Source organism: Tiliqua scincoides, chromosome 5, assembly GCF_035046505.1.
Source record: "Tiliqua scincoides isolate rTilSci1 chromosome 5, rTilSci1.hap2, whole genome shotgun sequence".
NCBI classification, from domain to species: Eukaryota; Metazoa; Chordata; class Lepidosauria; order Squamata; family Scincidae; genus Tiliqua; species Tiliqua scincoides.
Window position 1 is genome coordinate 136,113,106 of NC_089825.1, and position 21,982 is coordinate 136,135,087.

The 21,982-nt window shown below is 42.6% G+C and overlaps 2 protein-coding genes across 2 annotated transcripts; both read right to left on the bottom strand.

Moving 5' to 3' along the window:
* Positions 1 to 1,027: 1,027 nt before the first annotated feature.
* On the bottom strand, positions 1,028 to 11,621 carry LOC136653746 (vomeronasal type-2 receptor 26-like). The gene is made up of 6 exons (XM_066630625.1): positions 11,577 to 11,621; positions 10,348 to 10,523; positions 6,749 to 6,974; positions 5,971 to 6,198; positions 4,923 to 5,049; positions 1,028 to 1,938 (listed from the first exon to the last, which is right to left on the bottom strand). The coding sequence occupies exons 1-6, from the start codon at positions 11,619 to 11,621 to the stop codon at positions 1,028 to 1,030; spliced, it is 1,713 nt and encodes a 570-aa protein (XP_066486722.1).
* A 707-nt stretch (positions 11,622 to 12,328) lies between these two features.
* Positions 12,329 to 19,439, bottom strand: LOC136653747 (vomeronasal type-2 receptor 26-like). The gene is made up of 4 exons (XM_066630627.1): positions 19,101 to 19,439; positions 15,498 to 15,725; positions 13,980 to 14,106; positions 12,329 to 13,236 (listed from the first exon to the last, which is right to left on the bottom strand). Exons 1-4 carry the CDS (start codon positions 19,437 to 19,439, stop codon positions 12,329 to 12,331), a joined length of 1,602 nt encoding a protein of 533 aa, XP_066486724.1.
* Between the last annotated feature and the right edge of the window lie 2,543 nt (positions 19,440 to 21,982).

The window sequence follows — 21,982 nt, forward strand, 5'->3', positions numbered from 1 at the left end:
CTCCCTCTCCCACTGTGCCTTACCCCCTCTCTCCTTTCCCTGGAGTGCCTCCTCCTCACCTCCCTCTGCCCCATCTTACCTCTCCACTGCCTGGCAATTTCCATAGAGCACTGGGAGGTGGACCATGGGCTCAGCGCTGGAGCTGATCCCAATGCTGGAGCTGGCCCCAGTGTAGGCTCACATGAAGGCTCGCAAAAGTGCCTTACAGCACATTTGTGACAGTGTGCACCGGCAGTAAGCCAGTATGTAGAGATCAGGATTAGGCCCTAAATAGGTGGCACTGCCTCCTATATCCCCCCTTCTAGCCCTCATTCCACTCCCCATCTCCTCCCTGTTCCTCCCATTCCCTGTCTCATTCTGCTCCTCCCCACCTCTCTCTTGCCCCAAGCTCTGACTCAGCACCAGGGAACGTGACAGTTCTTCTGGTATGCCACTGCCATACCAGATCAGCGCAACCTGATCCCGACAGCAGGTTACATTTGCAACCCCCCTAAAGTACCTTACACAGCAACAATGCTAGCTCCAATTGCATAAGGGCGGCTTAGAATTGAACTGAAAGGCTGCAGTTCTATACACTTTCCTAAGAGTAAGTTCAATTGAACACAATGGGACTTGTTTGCGAATAGACAGGCAAAGGATTGTGTTGAAAGTGTCACTGAAATCAAAAGAGTCAGTCCTGACTTACTGATGGTTATGTTTAGGTGGTTCAGGGCAAATCAACTTCAGTGGGCTAACTGCACCATTTGGTTCAACTCAGGCCTCACCACAACAGCGTAGCATTTGGGGGGAAAAAGATGCAAAGCAGCAATCCAGCACTGGAATACAAGATGAAGAAGATACCCACAGTGACCATGTAGTTCCCTCTTGTGCTCAGTTATATTGCAACAAAGGACCACCCCTTACCCTGAGGTAAACCCCAGCAGCTGCAACAGGTGGATTTGGACCTGCGCTTTCCAGGCCCCATTGGAATATGAGTTCTACCAGTGCAGGCCCTCAGAAGGACTGGAGCACTAACTGCAGCACAGCCTTAAAGTTTTGGGTTATTTCTATGTATTAGTAGTTCTTTTTTGTTCAGATCAGGCCTCATCACAATAATGTAGCATTTGGGGAAAAAGATGCAGCCCAGTAAACCTACACTGGAGGCCAATATGGAGAAGATCTCCAAAGTCACCATGTATTTTCCTTTGGTGCTCAAGTAGGTTGGCACAAAGGACAGCCACACACTGCAAAAGACCAGCATGCTGAAGGTGATAAACTTGGCTTCATTAAAACTGCCAGGTAACTTTCTGGCTAAGAAAGCCACAGTGAAGCTGATGGTGGCCAGGAAGCCGAGAAAACCTAGAACAGAGTAAAACATGAGGGCTGAACTTTCATTACATTGAAGTACAATTTCTCCAGTCATTGATCTCATAACAAAATCTGGGAATGGGGGGAATGTTGCCAGCCACACAGTACAAATAATGGCTTGAATAAGGGAGCAGGAAAGAACAATGGAATAGGCCAGTCTGTTGCCCACCCATTTCCTCATTCTTGACCCTGGCTTGATGGCCATGAAAGCTAGAACCACGGTGATGGTCTTGGCCAGCACGGAAGACACTGACACAGAGGAGATGATGCCAAAAGCAGTTTGTCGAAAAAGGCATGACAAGCGTTCAGGTCTTCCTATGAATAAAAAGGCACAAAGGAAACAGAGCAGGAGCGAGACGAGAAGGATGTAGGTGACATTCCGGTTGTTGGCTTTGACGATGGGAGTGTCCTGGTGTCTAATGAAGATCCCAAGCACCCAAGCTGTGATACAGCAAAAGGAAAGAGCACATGTGGCCAAACCAATCCCCAAAGGTTCTTCGTAGGATAAGAAGGTCACCACTTTTGGAAGGCATAAATCTTGGTCCTTGTTTGGATAATCATTTTCGGCACATTGAAAGCAGTCGTCCATGTCTGAAAAAGAAAACATGATTTTCCACCTGGATGTCTTATGTACACTGAATTCTAGTAATCAAGCTTGAATATTTCAAAATCCTGAATGAAGGCTGCCAGTTTAAAATCTTAAAAGACAACAGGCCTCTTTGGAGAATGCTTTCTCATCTCAGCCATTCCCAAATGATGAAATTTGGACCAGTTCCCTTATTGACCAGGCAGGGAAAGTCTTGAAGCTTCTTGAATACTTTAATTGGTGCAGTTGAAGAAGCAGTTCAAATGAACTCTCTGCATTCTGCATTGACAGAAAATAGGCAACATCTCCCCAGATAAAAAGAGAGAAACCATAGTATGCCCATGCCATGAGAATGGACATCAGGTCTCACATTGTTGCCAGTTCAGACCAGGAAGTGCCATCCAATTTGATGCTGAAAGCATCAATACCATCATGATGGTGGAGCACCTTCCCCAGAAAAATATGAATAGAGACAAATATTTACCAAATAGATCAGGGCCATTTCTGGAGCAGTTCTGGTGCATAATCTTTTCCCACAAGTTTCTAGTCAAATTGGAAACGTGGTATCAACATTCTGTGTTGGGGACCTCCGTTGGTATCCCGGCATCTGCAGGATCTGGCAGTCGCCATTTTGGCGATGCTGGAGCCATGGATGCCAGGAGGCTTAGGATTGGGTTGTCTGTTTCAGGACAGGTGTGACAACAGAGCAGTTCCCATGGTGGTCTGATGTAGCACAAAGGCCAAAAAGTTTTATAGCACTATAAAGCAGTGGTTCTTAAAGTCCTACTTGGACTTTGGGAAACCCTGTAAATAATTGAGGGGGAGGGAAAGGGGAGGGGAATAGGGCTGCAACACGATCGGGACAATTGTGCTACTGCTGGGGAGGGAGGGGGTTTTGTAACTACCTGGAGGTTGCTATGACTCTCTGGAGGGTCTTGGGAGCCTGCAACCCGCTCTGCAGCCCTCCTGACAGTTTCAAAGTCCTGATACAAACAAACAAACAAAAAAAAAACCTGGAAGGTGTTGGGGGGCTGCAGAGAGGATCCCAGGCTCCCTAGACCCTCCAGAGAGGCAAAGCTAAACTCCAGGTAATTTTCAAAACCTCCTCTCTCTCCTTGGTAGCACCCTGATCGTCCTGATCATGTTGCTGCTGATTTCTGGGCCATTTCCCTCTTCCGGTTCCCCTGGTGGGCCGTGACCCACCAGTTTGGGAACCACTGCTATGGAGAATAACAGTCCAATTATGTCCCCCAATTTATGATAGCAAGACATTTTTCCACTGTTTTAAAAGGCCCTGCGATGGTGCATGGAGCACATGGCTGCCAGGTCAGTCCAAGCTCCTGCATTTTAAAATTGACAGCTACACCACTGGGTATAGCTACCTTTAGTTCTACATACTTTATAATATTGGCAGCCCACTCCTATCCCCCGCTAATCCATAACATGTGACCATGCAAGTGTGTGCTGCATGCTATGGGGGGCCCCCAGAAGGCCTAAAAAAATAGCACACTTTTTAATTTACCTATGTGTGGGCCTTTTGGCCTCTCTTCAGTCCCATGTCAGCTGTGTAACTGGTATAAGTCCAAGGAGAGACGGTGGGCTGGGAAATTGGGGACAGGATCCTGGCACAACTTGCTGCCACCAGGATCCACCCCATCCTGCCCCTTAATCAACTCTGCCCTTCTCCCTCCCCACTCCAAGCAATTACCTGGGTTGGACTCAGAGACAGGCATATGGACAGCAGAAAGTGAGTTCTGGTATCATAAATAATGGGTAGGCTCGAGCTGTTAATTTGTTTTAGTCAAATGGAATTCCATGCACAAAAACACATCAGTATCTATATCAAACAATGTCTTCTTAGTGATATCCACCATCCCAGATGTGGTACAGTAAGGGCTTTTTCTGTAATAGAATGCACCAGAACAGCATTCCAGCATCTTTTTTTTTCTGCTGAGGGAGGGATTTGAACTTTTGACCTCATGCTCCACCTTTTTTTTTGCACCACCAGTCCACCTTTTTTTTTTTTGCATTTCCGGCTAGGGAGTGATTCAAACCTCCGACTTCGTGCTCCACAGCCCATCACTCTCTCCATTGGGCTATAGGAAAGTCTATAGTGAAAGTGCTCAGAACTAATATATAAGGGCTTGAGCCCAGCTGGTGGCCATCAGTGCCTTAAGTATTAGTTCCAAACACTTTGCATCTAAGAGCTCCTATGGCTCAATTGCTAAAGCACTGGGCTGCGGAGGTTCAAATCCCTATGAGGAAGAAATCTTTTTCTTTCCTTTTTTTAGGTGGGGAGGTGCTCCATGGCTGCAAAATATAAAGGTTGGTTGCCAGTTGCCAAAAGGGGGGACCGGTTGAGGCTACAAAACTCCTCAAAGTTCAGTCCCAGGCAGGCTTTTTTTGGGCCTTTTTTTTTTTTAAGCCCTAGGTAGGACTTAACCCATAGCCTCCAGCAGGGGGCTCACTCCAGGAGCTACAGCAGCAGTTACCAGCCAGGGCAGGTGTTCTGAACCCTCCTCCCTGAAGAGTCATGTAGGAGATACATGCATGCACATAATCATCAAAGACTATTGGGGGGATCCTGTATTTGGAGCCCTCCCTATCTCAGCACAAGAAACTGAGAGCCTGAAAGGTCCAAGGCAGACACTCCCAATGGGTGATGGGGGTAGATCTGATCCCTGCCAGGTCTTTCCCATCCCTTTATGTTTCAGTTCAGCTGTGGCAGGAGTGCTTTTGCTATTAGGGAGCTCACACGGGATGGACGTGTGTGTGTGTGTGTGTGTGTGTGTGTGTGTATGTGTCTAGTTGTATCTTATTACTTATTTCTCCAATAAAAAATGGTTTAAGAATAAATAAATAAAAGATTAACAAGTGAGTTCCTGCACCTTTTTTTTTTTTTTTTTTTTTAACAACAAAAGCACTGGGTACAGTACATACCGGATTATAGCTAATACTGTTGATAAACAGTGAATGAAACATTGCTTACCTTTCTGATTGGAAACCTTCCCTTCCGGACAAGGAAGGCAATCATAGCAGCAAAATGGCTTCCCTTCCTTCTTCATCCTACTATAACCAGGACTGCAATTACCATTGCAGAGAGAAATGGGGCAGGCCTGTCCATAAAGGATAGTACAGACTATTTCAACATTCAAGGATATTGGGGAATATTTGGGACTCTCTAGACAGGTGGGGCATCAGTATCCACGAGGGCTCTCAGACTGCCCTCCCAAGGATGCTGAATTTAGCAGATAATTAAATCCATGATAGGTCCCACCTGAGCCCTCCGGGAAGATCATATAAGGACCTGGAGGGCTTCCCTGGGTCTCAGAATGCCTTATTTGGCATAAAAAAAAAAAATCACTTCCTATTTCCCTTGGGAAACTGGAAGTTGCTTTTATTTTCACAGAAAAGGCCATTCTGAAGCCTGCAGAGGTAGCAGATGGATGCACACTGCTGGCTTCAGAAAGCCCTCCGGTGGCGAACGGATCACAGCTCCATTTACCACCAGAGGGCTCAAATGGGGCCAAGTCTGGCTCCACATGAGTCCATGGGGACCTACATTTGAGCCACTCCTCCACCAGTATTAGACAATTTCTTAATTGTAGGTTAGCTAGTAATGCATGTAGACCTCTGTGGATATGGAGGCTCACATGTGTTACCAGTTAATCTACAATTAAGACATTGTCTAATGTTGGCATGGCATCATAGCAATCTTTTACAGAGAGAACCTGGCAAAAAATATTTATTACAACAAAGACTCAAGATTCCTCAATTTATTTTTAATTAGTTAGCTGGTCGTCATAGTTGCAGTGAAGATTGGCAAAGTGGTACAGTTGCTCTGCTATTAGGTTTGCAAAGGGACCTTCTCCTCCACCACTAATTCACTGATCTCCAAAGCAACCATACACTTGTTGGTTACAAGCAACCATACAACAAGCAACCAATGTTGTATACAACATTGAGATGTGAAATAATCAATCAATCAATCAATCAATCAATCAATCAATCAATCAATCAAGTGCCCACTGCCCCACCTCGTTGAACCTCTTTGGCCATACAATGACATCTTCATGGATGCTGAACTCATTGCCTGGGGGAGCCAGTGGATCTATGCTTCCAACTTTGACTCGATGGAAGGACTGGTTTGGAAATGTGACCCAGTTGACAATATCAAATCCAGCAACTAATTCCCCATTTGAATCAAAGAAAAGGTTTTCTCCAGTGCTGCTGTTAAACGAGACATTTCTCAGAAAGTTGTGAACCTGTTTTGGAAAACAAAATAATTCCTCAGATTTTAGGCAAAGATGCAAACATCCAACAATGTGATATCCTTCAAACTTGGGTTCGAGGGTCCCTAGAATTATTTTAATATTATAAAACAGTGTTTCTCAAACTGTGGGTAGGGACCCACTAGGTGGGTCATGAGCCAATTTCGGGTGAGTCCCCATTCATTTCAGTATTTTATTTTTAATATAGTAGACTTGATGCTCCCATGGTATGTGACTGCATTTGGGGAAATGTCACAGATCTGTACTTTTAACAGGCTACTCTGTATATGCTTTTAGCAATGATAGTAAATGGGACTTACTCCTGGGTAAGTTTGGGTAGGGTTGCAACCTAGGATTGTTAAAAATTTCCCTCCTTGATGATGTCACTTTGGGTCATGACATCACTTCCTGCGGGTCACAACGGATCCTCATTCTAAAAAGTGGGTTCTGGTGCTAAAAGTTTGAGAACCACTAGTATTAACAATAATAGTAGTAGTAAAAAAGCACCCCAAAATGTTGGGTATTCTACTACCTCTGACATTACCTGCCAGGGTTGTGGATGCAGAAATTTCTGTCCATTCCCATTTTTTGTTGCTCTTTGTCTTAACTGGAATGAATTCATGGTATTCAAAGTATGTGCCACAGCATAGATAGCACTGAAGATGCTGTAGCTGTGTCCAGTCAGGTGCATTTCAAACACCGAACTAGGAAGAGTCACAACCTTCTCCTCCCCTGTGCAGACTTTCCCGTCCACCACTTCCACCCCAGAACTGAGGAATGAACAACAAAATGCCTGTTCCCAGAATTCCTGAATAAATCCATCTTTTTCTTCTGAGAGAGGATTCCTGTTCTGAAGATATTTCTGGAATTCAAAGAGGTCTTCCGAGTGCATTGCAAAAGATAGCATACCATGGAGGAAATCTAAGTCCCAACCTCTTTGAAAGGGAAATGATGTGAATTCAATCTGGGCTGTCATAATCCAGACCTTAGCCTTGGTCTTTAATGGTATACCCTCAAATTCTGCAAAGTGGTCCATAATTCTCAGTGTCATCATGGTTTGAACTTCACCATATATAACTATTACACTGGCAGTGCTTCGTAGAATAACGTCAACTGTTTTAAATCCCTCTCCCACCATTTCTGTAATGTGGCTGGAAGATGTTTGCTTTGGGAATCGTTCTATAAAGTCAAAGCAGATTCCGTTCTGGGAAAAAAATGGGTGCACATTCTCGATAAAGTTTTCCATATTGCTGTCACTCTGAGAAATCACTCCGATCCAGGTCCATGCAAAATGCAACAGTAGCTGGAGAATCCCCCTACGTTGATGAATCTCACTTGGGAACATCTGATGGAGGAACGCACCATGGGCTTTATTATTTATCACTGGAGCAGCACCATATACCAGCTAAAGGTAGCAGAAATGAAAGAGTAGCATGAAAAAGACAATCTTAAAGTTAGCTCTTTGTATATCTTTACTTGTCTGAGTGATGTTCTCGCCCAGTTAACTGAGGACAGCCATCATAAAACATTTGCACATATATAACTTACAATGCCAACCCTAATGGCAAACAGGGTTACTGAGTGTTAGCTAATTCCCGGGAAGGGAACAAGGCAAAGGGAACTGAGATTGCTTTTCCAGGGGAAGATTCCTTGAGAGGAAGCTCACCTGGTGCAGGAGCTGTGGTTTACAGTTGCACCTGGGGGGAGAGCACAGGGAAGAAGGGAGAAAGATTGGGAGAAAAGAGAATGGTCCAAAACTTTTCCAAGCGCTGGCAGGCACAGAGGTTCTTGGGTAGTGGAGAGTTTTGGGATCCTTGCGGGATCACCTAAATAGTTTACAAGCAGTGACAGGAGTTGAACATCAAAGGGGCAACTGGGGAAACACAAGGGTTCTGAGACCCAGTTATATATAATGAAAATTCCCATAGAGTAGCATACAGGTCATGCCTTGTTATCCACTGATTTGATATCCACTGATTTGACTCACCACTGATACCGAGATTCACCATTAAATGCATTGTAATAATGAAAAAGCACCAAAATCCAGTTTCCTACCTTCGTGCTGTAAAATAATATAATTTCATTCCGCAAGATTCTATTATTCACCCCATTTAGTGACCAGATGCAGTATAGCATCTATATCAATGCATTCTGGAGCAATAGTGGAGGAGAAAGAAACCCAGAAGTGTGTCTTTAAATCTGTTTTTCCACTGATTTGGTATCCATTTTTTTTAATCCACTGAGGGTTCCAGAACGGAACCCCAATGAACAACAAGGCACAACCTGTAGAGGCTTCTGTAGAGTGAGTTCATCAAAGACTGTTTCTTAATGTCCCTTGACAGTCCACCTTCACTGGAGATGAATGGAGTTGGAGGTAGTGTCTCCATTTTTGAATGGGTGTCTCAATTTTCCTTCATCCTGAGAAGCTGCAGCAGAAGATTAAATTTCAAGGAGTTATGAATGGCCTTTTCTTTTAGACCCAACATTTTCAATGGCAATATCACAAAACGCAAAGCAAGAAAACAAATGGTGGCTCATTAAACGACATGCATCATGCACCAATTGTACCTGTGGAATCTTGTATATGGACAGGATGGTTGCCATGTGGAGACTGATATAAGAGTTGGGTCCCCCAATGACTGCTACTATACTATTCTTGACATTGCACATGTAATTGGGGATGAATCTGTTGTGGTTATCGGCAAATTTACCCATCCTGGAAAGAAGTTCCATTGACGCAAGGTATGTCCTGCTTTCACTAAAATAGCTGTTATAGATGTGGAAGCCCAGCGTGATATTGGGTAAGATCTGTGGATTTTCATTGATCTCCTTCACGCCAAATCCCAAGGCCAAAACGTGCTGATAGTTCTGAGTCAGGAACCTACAATGAGCACTGCATTTTGTACCAAATTATACACTTCATAACACATCCCAGTCAAACTTTAAGATTCATCGTAATCAAGACTGTACTCCATCACAGAGAAAATAAATCTACTGTTGACATGGGATGCTGGAGTTGTAATGGATTACACTTTTCCCTCTTGTGTAACACCGGATCCAGTGGGCATCCTCTAAAATGGAGTGTTGGGAGAGTTAGAACAAACAAAAGGAAATGCTTCTTTGCCCAGAAAATAATTAATCTGTGGAACTCCTTGCCACAGGTTGTGTTGATGGCATCTAGCCTAGATGCCTTTAAAAGGGGATTGGACAGATTTCTGGAGGAAAAATTGATTACAGTTTACAAGCCATTTTACTATATGTAGTCTCTGGGTATTAGAGATAGTCTATCTTTGAATGTCGCATGCAGAGGGGATAGCAACAGGACACAGATATCTTGTTGTCTTGAGTACTCCCTGGGCATCTGGTGGGTCATTGTGAGATACAGGGAGCTGGACTAGATGGGCACTTGGCCTGACCCAGCAGGGCACTTCTTATGTTCTTATCTACACTAGACCTGACACAATTTAGTGAAGGAGTAAACCATTAACAGCAGATGTTTCAATGTATGTTGTTGAACCTCTCAGAACCAATACCCGTGGGGGGAGGGGAGAACCCTAAGAATTTATAACTGAAGCAATACCAGACCATTACCTTTTATATATTACTTCTGGAATCTCAAGACTGTGCATACAGTACCTACAGCCCAAAGCAGAAGATTAATAATAATAATAATAATAATAATAATAATAATAATAATAATAAACAACTTTATTTGTATCCCGCCCTTCTCCCTGAAAGGGACCCAGAGAGCTGAAGAGATGAAAGATACAAGTGGCAATAGTCTTACCAAATAAAATTAAAAATGCTATCTACCAATTCCATTAATATATAACAGGGGCAGGCAAACATTTTGGCAGGAGGTCCACATCATCCCTCTGACACTGTGTCAAAAACCAGGGAAAAAAAGAATTTACATTTAATATTTGAATAAATTTACATAAATGAATACATTAGAGGTGTCACTTGTATGAATGAATAAATTTTACTGAACTTATTTATAGTTCACATGAGAACTATAATACAGGCATATAGAAACACATGAGAACTATGAACTGTTTGCCACACACCTCTTGCACAGTGAAAATACACACTGAAGACCTTTCTACTAGCAGACGTGATGGTTTTTAAAAATGAAGTCCTTACACAAGCTCATCAATTAGGTCTTGAGATGGATGTTTTTTGAAGTTCATTGCGTTTGAAAATATGAAGATCTGAGAAAGGATGGCAGCAATGATCAGGTCTCCGGCCTGGTAAGACTCGTGAAGAATAGGAAGAGGTTCACTGATAGTGCATTTAGCAACAGGAACCTCGCACATCACCTGAGGCAGGAGGATGAGTACCAACAACACGAATGCTACTATTTGCTGCAAAATCATCATATTGTTCAACTATTCCTCCTCTCTCTCCTTGCCAGTGCAGCCCATTTTGTATGGCTGCTGTCTCAGCTGATTCAAAGCCCAGACAACTGTACAGTAGAGAATATTTGTCCTCAAATTGCCAGAAATTCTGTTTCTGTCTGTGAGTGGCACAGGGGGATATTAAATATCTGGTGTGTTTGCTTGTAGTTTTGCAAGGAGTGACTGGGATTCCCTTGGTACTAGGAGAAGAAGGAGAAATAATTATGGGTAGTTTGATAACTGTAGGATAATCACCTCCTCCTTGGATATTGTAGAAGAAAACTTGTTTATGAAGCCTAAGAAAGAAAATACAACCACAAGAAATTCCATAGAATAGTTTTTGGCTGCATGAAGGACTCTCTCTCTCTCTCTCTCTCTCTCTCTCTCTCTCTCTCTCTCTCTCTTGTCCTAAATCCCCTGCCATTATCATGATCACTAGTTCTAGGACTATAAAAAAACAAGGGAAAAATAGCTCTTACCTATCCACTCTCTCTATCCTATGCATAATTTTATACAATCATGTCCTCCTTTAAAGGAGAGAAACACTGTGGGCACAATCCTGTGGTGCCCATGGGCTGGTGCAAGTCCCTTGCGCCAGCCCAGGAGGAATGCAAACGTGCCGTTAGGCACATTTGCGCCTCCTCAGGATAAAGTCAGGCCAGCGATCAGAGGTGCGCTGACCTGTGGAGGCTGACCCAAGCCTCTGCACCAGCTTCCCAACACAAGGCTCTGGGGTGTGCGGGGAGGAGGCGGGGAGGAAGCATTCCTGGGCAGCGGATGGCGAGTGGTGGGATGGCCCTGGGGTGGGCGTGGGGGAGCAGGAGATGGGGCTGGGATCCAGCACTTATGCTGGATCCCAAGCCTCGTTCCCAGGGAGTTTGGAGCAGCATGAAGCCACTCCACTCTTCTTGGACTTGCACCACCTCAGAAGGTGGTGCAAGTCCGAGGAGACCCATCGGGGCAAAGGCACCTTACCTGGAGGTAAGGGGAAAAGTTTCTCCTTGCCTCTGGCTGAGCCATGTTGGGCCCCTATCCCGCGCTGACTACAGTACAAGTCTCTTGGTTTACCTGTTCCAGCACAGGGTAGGATTGCGCCCTGTATCTGCTCCAACCCCAAACAAGACTGTTTTATGCAACAACAGTTCCTGTAGTAAACCACTAGTTGGAAGCTCCAGACAACATCAGTTCTGTTCCTTTTGAGAAAGGGAGGAAGTTATGTTATGGTTATATGAGGTTGTCACCATTGCAGATGCTACTAGCTCTTCTTGCAATGAGTTTTCTTATTGTGTCTTGCCCTGTGTGCTTCCTGAAGCATTTGGTGAGCCACTATGAGATACAGGAAGCTGGACTAGATGGGCCTTTGGCTTGATCCGGCAGGGCTCTTCCGATGTTCTTATGTTCTTAGTACTGGCAAATGTCCACTTCTTTCCCAACACCTATCTATGCAATGCGCTATGCCACCTATGTATGCAACACAAAACTAGAGCCAATCAACAGATTTCATCGTCATTTTTGTGTTCAGCATATTGAAATTAGTAAAGATTCACTATTTTCATTTCAGAGACAAATTGTGTGTCATCCAGTGTTATTTCATTTCTTCAGAGCTGAAGAGAAATCACACATATAGGATTATACTACAAAATGTAAAAGACAAATTACTAAGAAAGGATAAAGCTAAAAGAAACTTATGATTTCCCACTACATATGATTTTGTTTATTCACACAATTCACAAACATTTAATTCTTCTGATTAGGTATCCTTTTTTGTTCAGATCAGGCCTCACCACGACAATGTAGCATTTGGGGAGGAAGATGCAACCCAGTAACCCAGCACTGGAGGCTAAGATGGAGAAGATCTCCACAGCAACCATGGCTTTCCCTGTTGTGCTCAGGTAGGTTGGCACAAAGGACAACCAAACACTGCAAAAAACCAACATGCTGAAGGTGATGTACTTGGTTTCATTGAAAGTATCTGGTAACTTCCTGGCTAAGAAAGCCACAGTGAAGCTGACAATGGCCAGGAAGCCCATAAAGCCCAAGACACAGTAAAACATGAGAGGTGAAACTTCATTACATTTAAGTATAATTTCTTTAGTCATTGAGTGCATGTCAACATCTGGGAATGGAGGGGATGTTGAGAGCCACACAGTACAAAGAGTGGCCTGAATAAGGGAGCAGCAAAGGACAATGAGGGCTGCCAATTTATTCCCCACCCATTTCCTCATGCTGGAGCCTGGCTTGGTGGCCATGAAAGCAAGAACCACAATGATGGTTTTTGCTAAAATGCAAGAGACAGCTACTGAGAAGATGAGACCAAAAGCAGTTTGCTGGAACAGGCAAGTCAGATTTCCAGGTTGTCCAATAAATAGCAAAGCACAAAGGAAGCAGAGCTGGAGAGAAGCAAGGAGAGTGTAGGTGAGACTCCGGTTGTTGGCTTTGACAATGGGAGTGTCCTGATGCTTCATGAAGATCCCAAGCACCAAAGTGGTGATGAAGGACAAGGAAAGAGCACAAGTGGACAAAGAGATCCCCAAAGGTTCTTCATAAGATAAGAAGCTTATATCTTTTGGAAGACAGGCATCTTTGATCATGTTGGGGTACCAATCTCCTGCACATTGAAAACAGTAATCCATGTCTGAAAAAGAATAGTTTTTGAAACATGCATTGTGCATTGACACAATCAAGTTGGAATTTGACAAAACCCGGAATAAAAATTGCTAATTTAACATCTGGAAAGACAAAGTTAAACTGAGTGCGACTTTGGCCCCAATCCTATTGGAACCTGGTGCTGCCAGAATTAGTATCCTGACACCATAAAGTCCTTTATAGTGGTGTGAATGCTGAGCCCCTATGGTGAGCTTTCAGGCTACTGTCGAAATTGGACAGTGGTATGGTACACACAGCAGTGGCTCCAAAGGTCTCTGTTGGTGTTGGTAAGTTGGCCTTGGAGACATGTTGTGGATGGGGAAGAAGAGGGCAGCAGGAATTTTGGGTTGTGGAAGGATGAGGTCAGGTGGTAGGAAGGGAGTGGGGGTGAATTTCAGCAACAGCAACTTGCCCTTCTTTTTTAACACTCCCTGCCTCTTTTCTCTCCTTAGACTTATGGCATAAGACCGAAGAGACCCAGAAGTGATCAGGTTAGGCAGCCTACTGGGGTGGTGTTGGTGATAATTTGCTCCCGCAGGCTATCTGATCACATACCCCATACCATACTCTGTTGGCACAGCTACATGCTATAACTTGCCATGGGATAGGATTGGGCTGTAACTCCCTTAAGCAGAACCTGAACTAGTATAGCAATTTCTTGGTATGGTGGAATCATTTGTGGAACAGAGCCTAGTCTTGTGGCTTTTGATAAGCAGTGTATACGTTTCTTACCATTCTGGTTTGAAATCTTCCCTTCTGAACAAGGAAGACAGTCGTAGCAGCAAAAGGGTTTCCCTTCTTTCTTGACCTTATGATAACCAGAATGGCAATAGTCATTGCACAAGGAAATTGGCTGTACCTGTCCATAATTTTTTTTTAAAAAAAGGAATTGTTTTTTAAATAGAAATAGTCTTTATTGCTGGAAAATGGGGGAGGGGGGAAAGGTGGCAAAAATGATTGAAAACACAAAGGAAAAAAGTACAGATGATTAAATAAGAGAACCTAAGCAAAATAACCTATATATACATTTACACACACACACACACACACACACACACACACACACACACGCCATTTCCATAGCAAGTTTCTAATTTCCAGATCCCTTTATGTAAGAAATAAACTTAATTTCTCTATAATATCACATAGGTAAATATAATGTGCAGAAGGTATATTTCAGAAGTTTGCCTCTGGTCAATCTACAATTAAGAAATAGTTGAAGTGTCATGGCAGGTAGGGAGTATGCAAGGGACTTTGGGACCCTCTTCTGCCTCACTTGAATCTTTGATGATAAGCATCTTGGAGCTCAATACTATGCATGTTCACTGAAAAGTAATTCCCACTGTGTTTAATGGAACCTACTCCCATGAAAGCATATATAGGGTTAAGATTTAGGAAACCTATTTCAGTTTCAGAAAACTGAGTGCATTTTTCAACATTGGGGAAATGACTGGTGTTCAGGAGTGTCACCCCCAGATGACAAAGGAATACTCACCCACCCCACCACTCTGGGGCTTTAGGAACAAAATGACACATGAAGGGATGGGGGGAGTAGAAATGGATGAATGATTGTTGGGCAAATGGCATCCTTGCCCAGTAGCCCAAATGTCTCATGGAAACTGGATGGTGGCAGTCATACTCATGTGTCATGTACTGCACTATTAAATTAGTACCTGGAAGCGTTGAAGACATCCTCCACTGGGCCAGTCAATGTTCAGAAGAGGGCCCAACCAAAAGTGGTGGTAGGTAGAGAAACTGCCAATATGAAAACAATGTGGGCTTCTTCCCCTGCTCTCTTGTTCCCCTTCCCCTTCCAGGCTGACTGAGTACACTCCAAAAATGACTGAACACACAGGAAAAAAATTGTCTTCTTAGTGGTGGCTCTTCGTCTTTGGAATTTTCTCTCCCAGAACAGCTCTATCTCTCCCAGTATTAGACCTCTATCTAAAACCTCCCTGTTGGGTCCTTTTCCCAACAGGGATGGGTATCTCCTCTTTTCATTATGTTTTATAATTTGTCTTATTTCCTGTCTTTCTGGTTGTGTTTTTATTCTAATTACATTTAAACCCTTTCAAACAATGCTGCTTTTCTTTCTTTCTTTCTTTCTTTCTTTCTTTCTTTCTTTCTTTCTTTCTTTCTTTCTTTCTTTCTTTCTTTCTTTCTTTCTTTCTTTCTTTCTTTCTTTCTTTCTTTCTCCATTATGACCTCAAAACAGCTTATACATTCTAAAAGAAATATCCATGAACCTACGTGATTAAACCTGCTGGGCCACACAAAGGCATCTTCATCAACAGTGAATCCATCATATGAAGAATCCATGGGCTCCACCTTTCCAACTTGGACTCGAAGGAAGGACCTGTTTGGAAATGTCACCCAGTTGATAATGTCAAATCCCCCGACTAGTTCCCCATTCGGGCTGAAGGACACCTTTTCACCAACGCTGTTGTTAAATGAGACGCTTCTCAGGACGTGATGGAGCTAAATTGAAGAAAAAAATAAGACTCACCAGGATGTAGGACAAAAAAAAATGCAAATATCGAAAAAGTGTGATCATTTTGAAGAGTTAAGGGCTTATGTTATTGATTCCCTTTTCCCAATCCAGTGGTGTAGCTAGGTGGGGTGCAAAGCACTAAGGTTTGCAGGTGTCTGAACGTGCCATGCAAGCGACCCCTCCCCCTCCCCTTTGGAGCCATTCCAGGTGGTGGGATCAAAATGGAGGTGTGTGGCACATTCAGGTGCCTGCAAAACTTAGTGCTTTGCATCCCTCTAGCTACATGATTGTCCCAATCCCTGCCACTATTCATAAAGGATTGCTTTTGGCAGCCCCCATCCCCATCCCATGAGACTTCCCAGCTCAATTTCATTGGTGGCTGCACATAGACAAGGTGTAACCTGGCCTCATGAACAACACCAGGCCTCATGCATATGCTCATTCTCCATGTGATTTTGGATCAGGGAAAGAGCACTCTTTTCCCCTTGAATCAGGGAAAGAGCTCTCTTTCACGTCTCTTCCTGGGTGACAGACAATCAGCTTCTTTGAGTCAACCTCCACGCCACTGACTGCCCTTCTTTTATGGCTGTAAGCCTCACATTTCCATCTCTGTAACTACCCTTAATCAAAGTGGCCCATTCACCCATATCTTTGTCTCATATATTCCTTGGGGAGTGCACAGACAAAAAGCATTAGGCAGTCCTATTTCATTATTAGGAGTCGGAACAGTAGCACTAGATCCTGTCCTACTGTGGACATTACCTGCCATGGCTGTCGATTCAGCAGCTGCTGCCTTTCTCCATTTGCTATTGCTCTATATTTGAATGGGGATGAATGCATAGTATTCATAGCATGTGCCACAGCATAGACAGCATTGTAGATACTGTAACTGTGTCCGGTCATGTGCATTTCAAAAACAGAAGCTGGAAGGCTACTTAGCTGTTCCTCCCCAGTACAGTTTTCCCCAAACTTCTTCTCCATCAATGAGTTGGGGAAGAAGCAGTCGAATGCCTGTTCCCAGAATTCTCTGATGAAGCCATCTTCTCTCTCTGTGATAGGATTTCTATTCTCAATAAATTTCTGGAATCCCAACAGCTTTACTGAGTGTATTGCAAATGACAGAGCACCATGGAGAAAATCCATATCCCAATCTCTTTGGAAGGGATAGGATGTGAAATCCATCTAGGCTGTCATCATCCAGACTTTAGCTTTTCTCCTTAACGGTATGCCTTCATAGTTTGTATATTGGGCCATTGCTCTTAATATCATCATGCTCTGAATTTCACCATATATGAGTATGACATTAGCAGTACTTCCCACTACAACACTGATAGTTTGAGACCCGTCCTGCATCATTTGAGCAAAGTTATCGGAAGACGTTTGTTTGGGAAAGTTTAATATGAAATCCAAGCAGATACCATGTTGGGAAAACATGAAAATAATTTTCTCTGTAAATCTCTCTATATTATCTTCACTCTGATACATCATCCCAATCCAAGTCCATGCAAAATGCTTCAGTAACTGGAGAATCCCCCTGTGTTGATGGTCCTCACTTGGGAACATCCGATGGAAGAAATCAGCATGGTTTTTGTCATTCATCAGTGGAGTAGAGCCATATATGAGCTAATGATCATAGAAATGAGAATAGTTCAAAAATAAACTTTGTTCATGTATCAGTTTTTTTGTGTTTTGTTTTGCTCTGCTGTACTAAACCACATGACTGGAGGACAAACATCTTGAAAAGTTTGCATAATTCAGATATATTTATGATGTAGTCCAGCAATTTTCAACCAGTGTACTGTGGTACAATGGCGTGCCACAAATGGTCTGCAGATGTGCCATCGGAGTTTAGGGGAGGGTCATAAGCATGCAAACTGCAGGAGCTTTGCTCTTTGCAGGGCAGTTAGCAGCTACAGTATCTGTTTTTTTAATAGCCTCAGGGCTTGAGGCAATTATCTTTCCATCAGCCTTTGGTGACCAACCAAAAATCAGGCCGCAACCCACCAGTAGATCCCAACCTATAGTTTGGGAACCACTGTTCTAGCAATCCAGGCAGTTTAAGACTAATAATCTGCAATCACACAGGTTCCCTAACATCCTCAAGCACATGCACACAAGTTAAGCAGCCATCTTAATGTCAAATGGTTCGATGAAAGGGCAAGAAGTTAGCAGTGCATTGTGGCCTTAATCCTCATTGTTTTGACATCATCTCAACATCATCATCATTAACTTACAATGACATTCTTAACTGGACAACTTGTCCAGCCTTCCACCCAGCTGGCCTGTGTCCAATGCCACATCCAACTCCTCATCCATTCCTTCTATATCAGTCTACGCTTGAAGGCAGCCAAAAGTCTCCTTGGGGTAAGGAAGTAAGGGAACATCTGTTTCCTTACTCTGTGTTGGGCCCCAGCAGCCTCTACTGAGATCTGTGCCAGCTATGTAACTGGCGCAGAACTGAATAGGGTTCCAAGGCCCAGCACGGGAGATAGGATGCAGTGGCAGCCTCAGCTGCCATCCCCATCCCCTCTCAGGCCTGAACCACCCCATGGTCACACTCCCTCACCAAGTTTTGCCCTCTCCCCCTTGCACCACCTTCCCCCTGCCCTGGAACACCTCTCTGTCGCTTGGTGGGAAACTTACTGCTATAGATCCTGGTGGTCATCTCACCAGCATGGTGGCCTAGTGCCAACTGGCACTGGCTTCCCCATAGGTGCCTTTCCCAGCTGCCATGATGGGCTTACAGCATTTTTTGCAACAGTGTTTCCAGGGCAGCATGCGGGAGACAAGTACTGCCTAGCAACAGGATAAGGCCCTTAATGATTTGTATGAATCAAAAATTTATCTAAGGGCAAATTTGTTTGAGCTGTCCCTGCAGAGAGAGAGAGAGAGAGAGAGAGAGAGAGAGAGAGAGAGAGAGAGAGAGAGAGAGAGAGAGATTAAGTACTTTATGCCATGCAACTTTGAGGATATAAGGAAGCTAGTTTAGAAAAATTCCTAACTTTGTTCATCTGGATTTTATATTTGATTGATAGCTATGATTTTCCTCTTCAAATGTCAAATTAACCATAAATCTGATATTCCTAGATCAGGACTTTCTCTACAAGCATCATGCCAAGTTTATTTCAACCTCTATTTCGATCATAAGTTCATTTCAACAACAACAACAACAACAACAGTATTTATATACCGCTTTTCAACAAAAAGTTCACTTCGATTTGTTTATTTCAATTTGAAAAAAAGTTCATTTCGATTTGTTTATTTCAAACACAACCTTTCAATTTCCAACTAGCCAAACTTGAGACAAAGGGCAAGAGAGGTCTGAACGAAGTTACCTCCCATACTTCATGCACACCTCTTACCTGTGGAACCTTGTAGATGCACAGGATGGTTGCCATGTGAAGAGAGACGTAAGAGTTGGGCCCTCCAATAACTGCATCTGGAATGTTCTCAACAGGACACTTGTAGTTAGGGAACAGTCTCTTGTCATTAGGAGTGAATCTGTCCTGCTTGGAAAGAAGTTCAATGGAGGCAAGATAGGTCCAACTTTCACTGAAATGGCTGTTATATATGCTGAAGCCTAGGGTGATGTTGGGCAAGATCCGGGGATTTTCATTGATCTCTTGTACAGCAAATATCAAGGCTAGGACGTGCTGGTAGTTCTGGGTCAGGAACCTGCAATGAGCATTGCACTGAGTCATAGATCTTTTTTTTTCAGGTTATCACATTCACGACACTGAGACATTACAATAAAATAATTATGTGTGTTCATGGTCAAAAGGAGGGTGAAGCACCAATGGCTCAACAACCTGCAAGGTGCTTTACAACCTTTGTACAATCTAAGACACTGGCTTCTGAAAAGTTTGCATCAGGGTTGAACTTTGACCATCCAGCATTCATGGCATCCTTTGTAATTCTGTGTATCATCACAGAATCATCACAATATACTTCATCAGACCAAATTGTCCAGCCTTTAGGACAACCTCAAAATAGAGACAGCACTTCTGCATAGAAAAACCAGATCAATTATGCAATTGGGTTTTGAAGTTGTAATAGATTAGAGTGCATCACATGTAATGTACTAGGGGAAAAAAAGCAATATCAGTTGACTTGATATGTTATTTAATCTCTCAAGTTCAACACTGGGAGAAACAAAGGCTGCAGTCCTACCCACACTGTGGGCCCAATCCTGTCCAACCTTCCAGTGCCAAATTAGCTGCACTGCAGCTCCAATATAAGGGAACAAATGTTCCCTTACATTGAGATGGACTCTGTGACTGCCCCCCCCCCCCATTATAGGATGCAGTGCCAGTTCTATTGGCATGGCTGCAACAGTGCTGGAAAGTTGGGTAGGACTGGGAGTAAGTCCCACTGTGCACAATAGGACTTACTTCTGAGTAGACACGCATAAGTTTGCACTGTAAACATAATAAAAAAAAGTATAACAAAATGTATCATAAAATATTGTCTCTGAAATTTCAAGACGGGGTATATTGTATGCATATAAATATCAAGCATATGCTTTATTCCAAAAACTCAGTAGCAAGAGAAACAGCTAATTCAAGAGTCACTATCCCTATTAGTTACAATGTAACAAGTCAAAGAAGAAGAAAGAAAAACAGAGAGGAGCCAAGAAAATTGAGATTCAGGAAGAAAAAGAAAAAGAAGTGGAAGAAACAGTGGGAGGAATAAAAAGGAGCACTGATAAGACAGAGAACAAAGCAAGCATTAAGACAGAAAGTTAAAATGGCTGAACAATAAGTAAATTTTTTTAATTCATATTAAGTCAAAATAGATGTAAATGAAAATTTGAAATATAAATTTGGTGAAAATTAAGTGGTATTAAGATAAATAAGGGGTATTTAAAAAAAAAGAATTGTAGACAGAGAACAAAGTACAGAAAGTTAAAATGGCTGAATAATAAGTAGAAATTTTTTTAAAAAAACTATATTAAGTCAAAATAGATGTAATTGAAAATTGGAAATATAAATATTGTGGAAATTAAGTGGTATTAAGATAAATAAGGGATATTTTTTGAAAAAGAATTGTAATTGGAGATATATTTTTTTTAGATGTGATATTAGAAACTAAGAATTAGATAAGAGATTTTATTTTAGATGTTAGTTTAGTGGTAAGAAGAGTCTATAAGTGAAATTTTGAAGCTTTTTTATGATTGGATAGATATGAAAAGTGATGTGGAAAATGATATATAATATGTTATAAGAGACATTGAAGTGTGTAATACCATGGTAATTGAAGGTATTCCTTTTAGATGCAATATTAGATATTAGGAATTAGGAAAGATTTTATTTTAGAGATTAGGTCAGTGGTAAGAAGTTTGTATAAGTAAAAATTTGAAGCCTTTTTATGATGAGTTAGATAAGGTTAGAGGAAAAATATTGATTGTTTAATTAAACTATCAATTAGTAGATTAATTAATATGATAATTTTTGTATTGATGAATAATTTCGTTTGGATTAATGTATGTTGTAATCGATGGCCACCACCTTGTGTGTAACCTATGTAGTCCTAACCCTAAGTCTATCCAATTTTCCTTACCTGTATCTGTAATAAATAAATAAAACATCATATATTTTTTTAAAAAAGATACAGTGTAACAAGTTGTCGTGATCTAAGAATATAGTGGTTGGCAACTTTCAGACTCGAAAGACTATGTTATAAGCCTACAGCACCCAGTATTCCCAAGCGGTCTCCCATCCAAGTACTAACCAGGCCTGACCCTGCTTAGCTTCTAAGATCAGACAAGATCAGGCATGTGCAGAGTAACAGTTGCTGAATACATTTGCTATGGAATTTGAGAGACCCTAGAGGCTGCTGCCTGATTTATAAATGCAAAGGTGCGTTCCTATAATTATGATTTGGCAGCAGTGCTCCCCACCCCAGTAGCGGCTTGTTTAACCCTTGATGCACATAGCCTAAACTGCCTTGCCAGTTCCACTAACTACACATAACTGGGTCATGACCGCCTGGCAGGTCTTGGACCCACAGTTTGAGAACCACTACTCTAAATCTTGGTTGGGACCTTCTACAGAAACTAGTTAGATGTTTTAGATCCCTCCCATGAATGAAAACCAGGACTACTGAGAAGCAAAATAGATTACTGGTTGTGATAGAGCAGGGATAGCATGATTTTCCGTCAGTGGGGGGAGGGGGGAATGCCAGATCATTCATGCCAATTTAAGTGAAGCTAAAATCAGTTACTGGAAGAAGATAGTTCCCATCA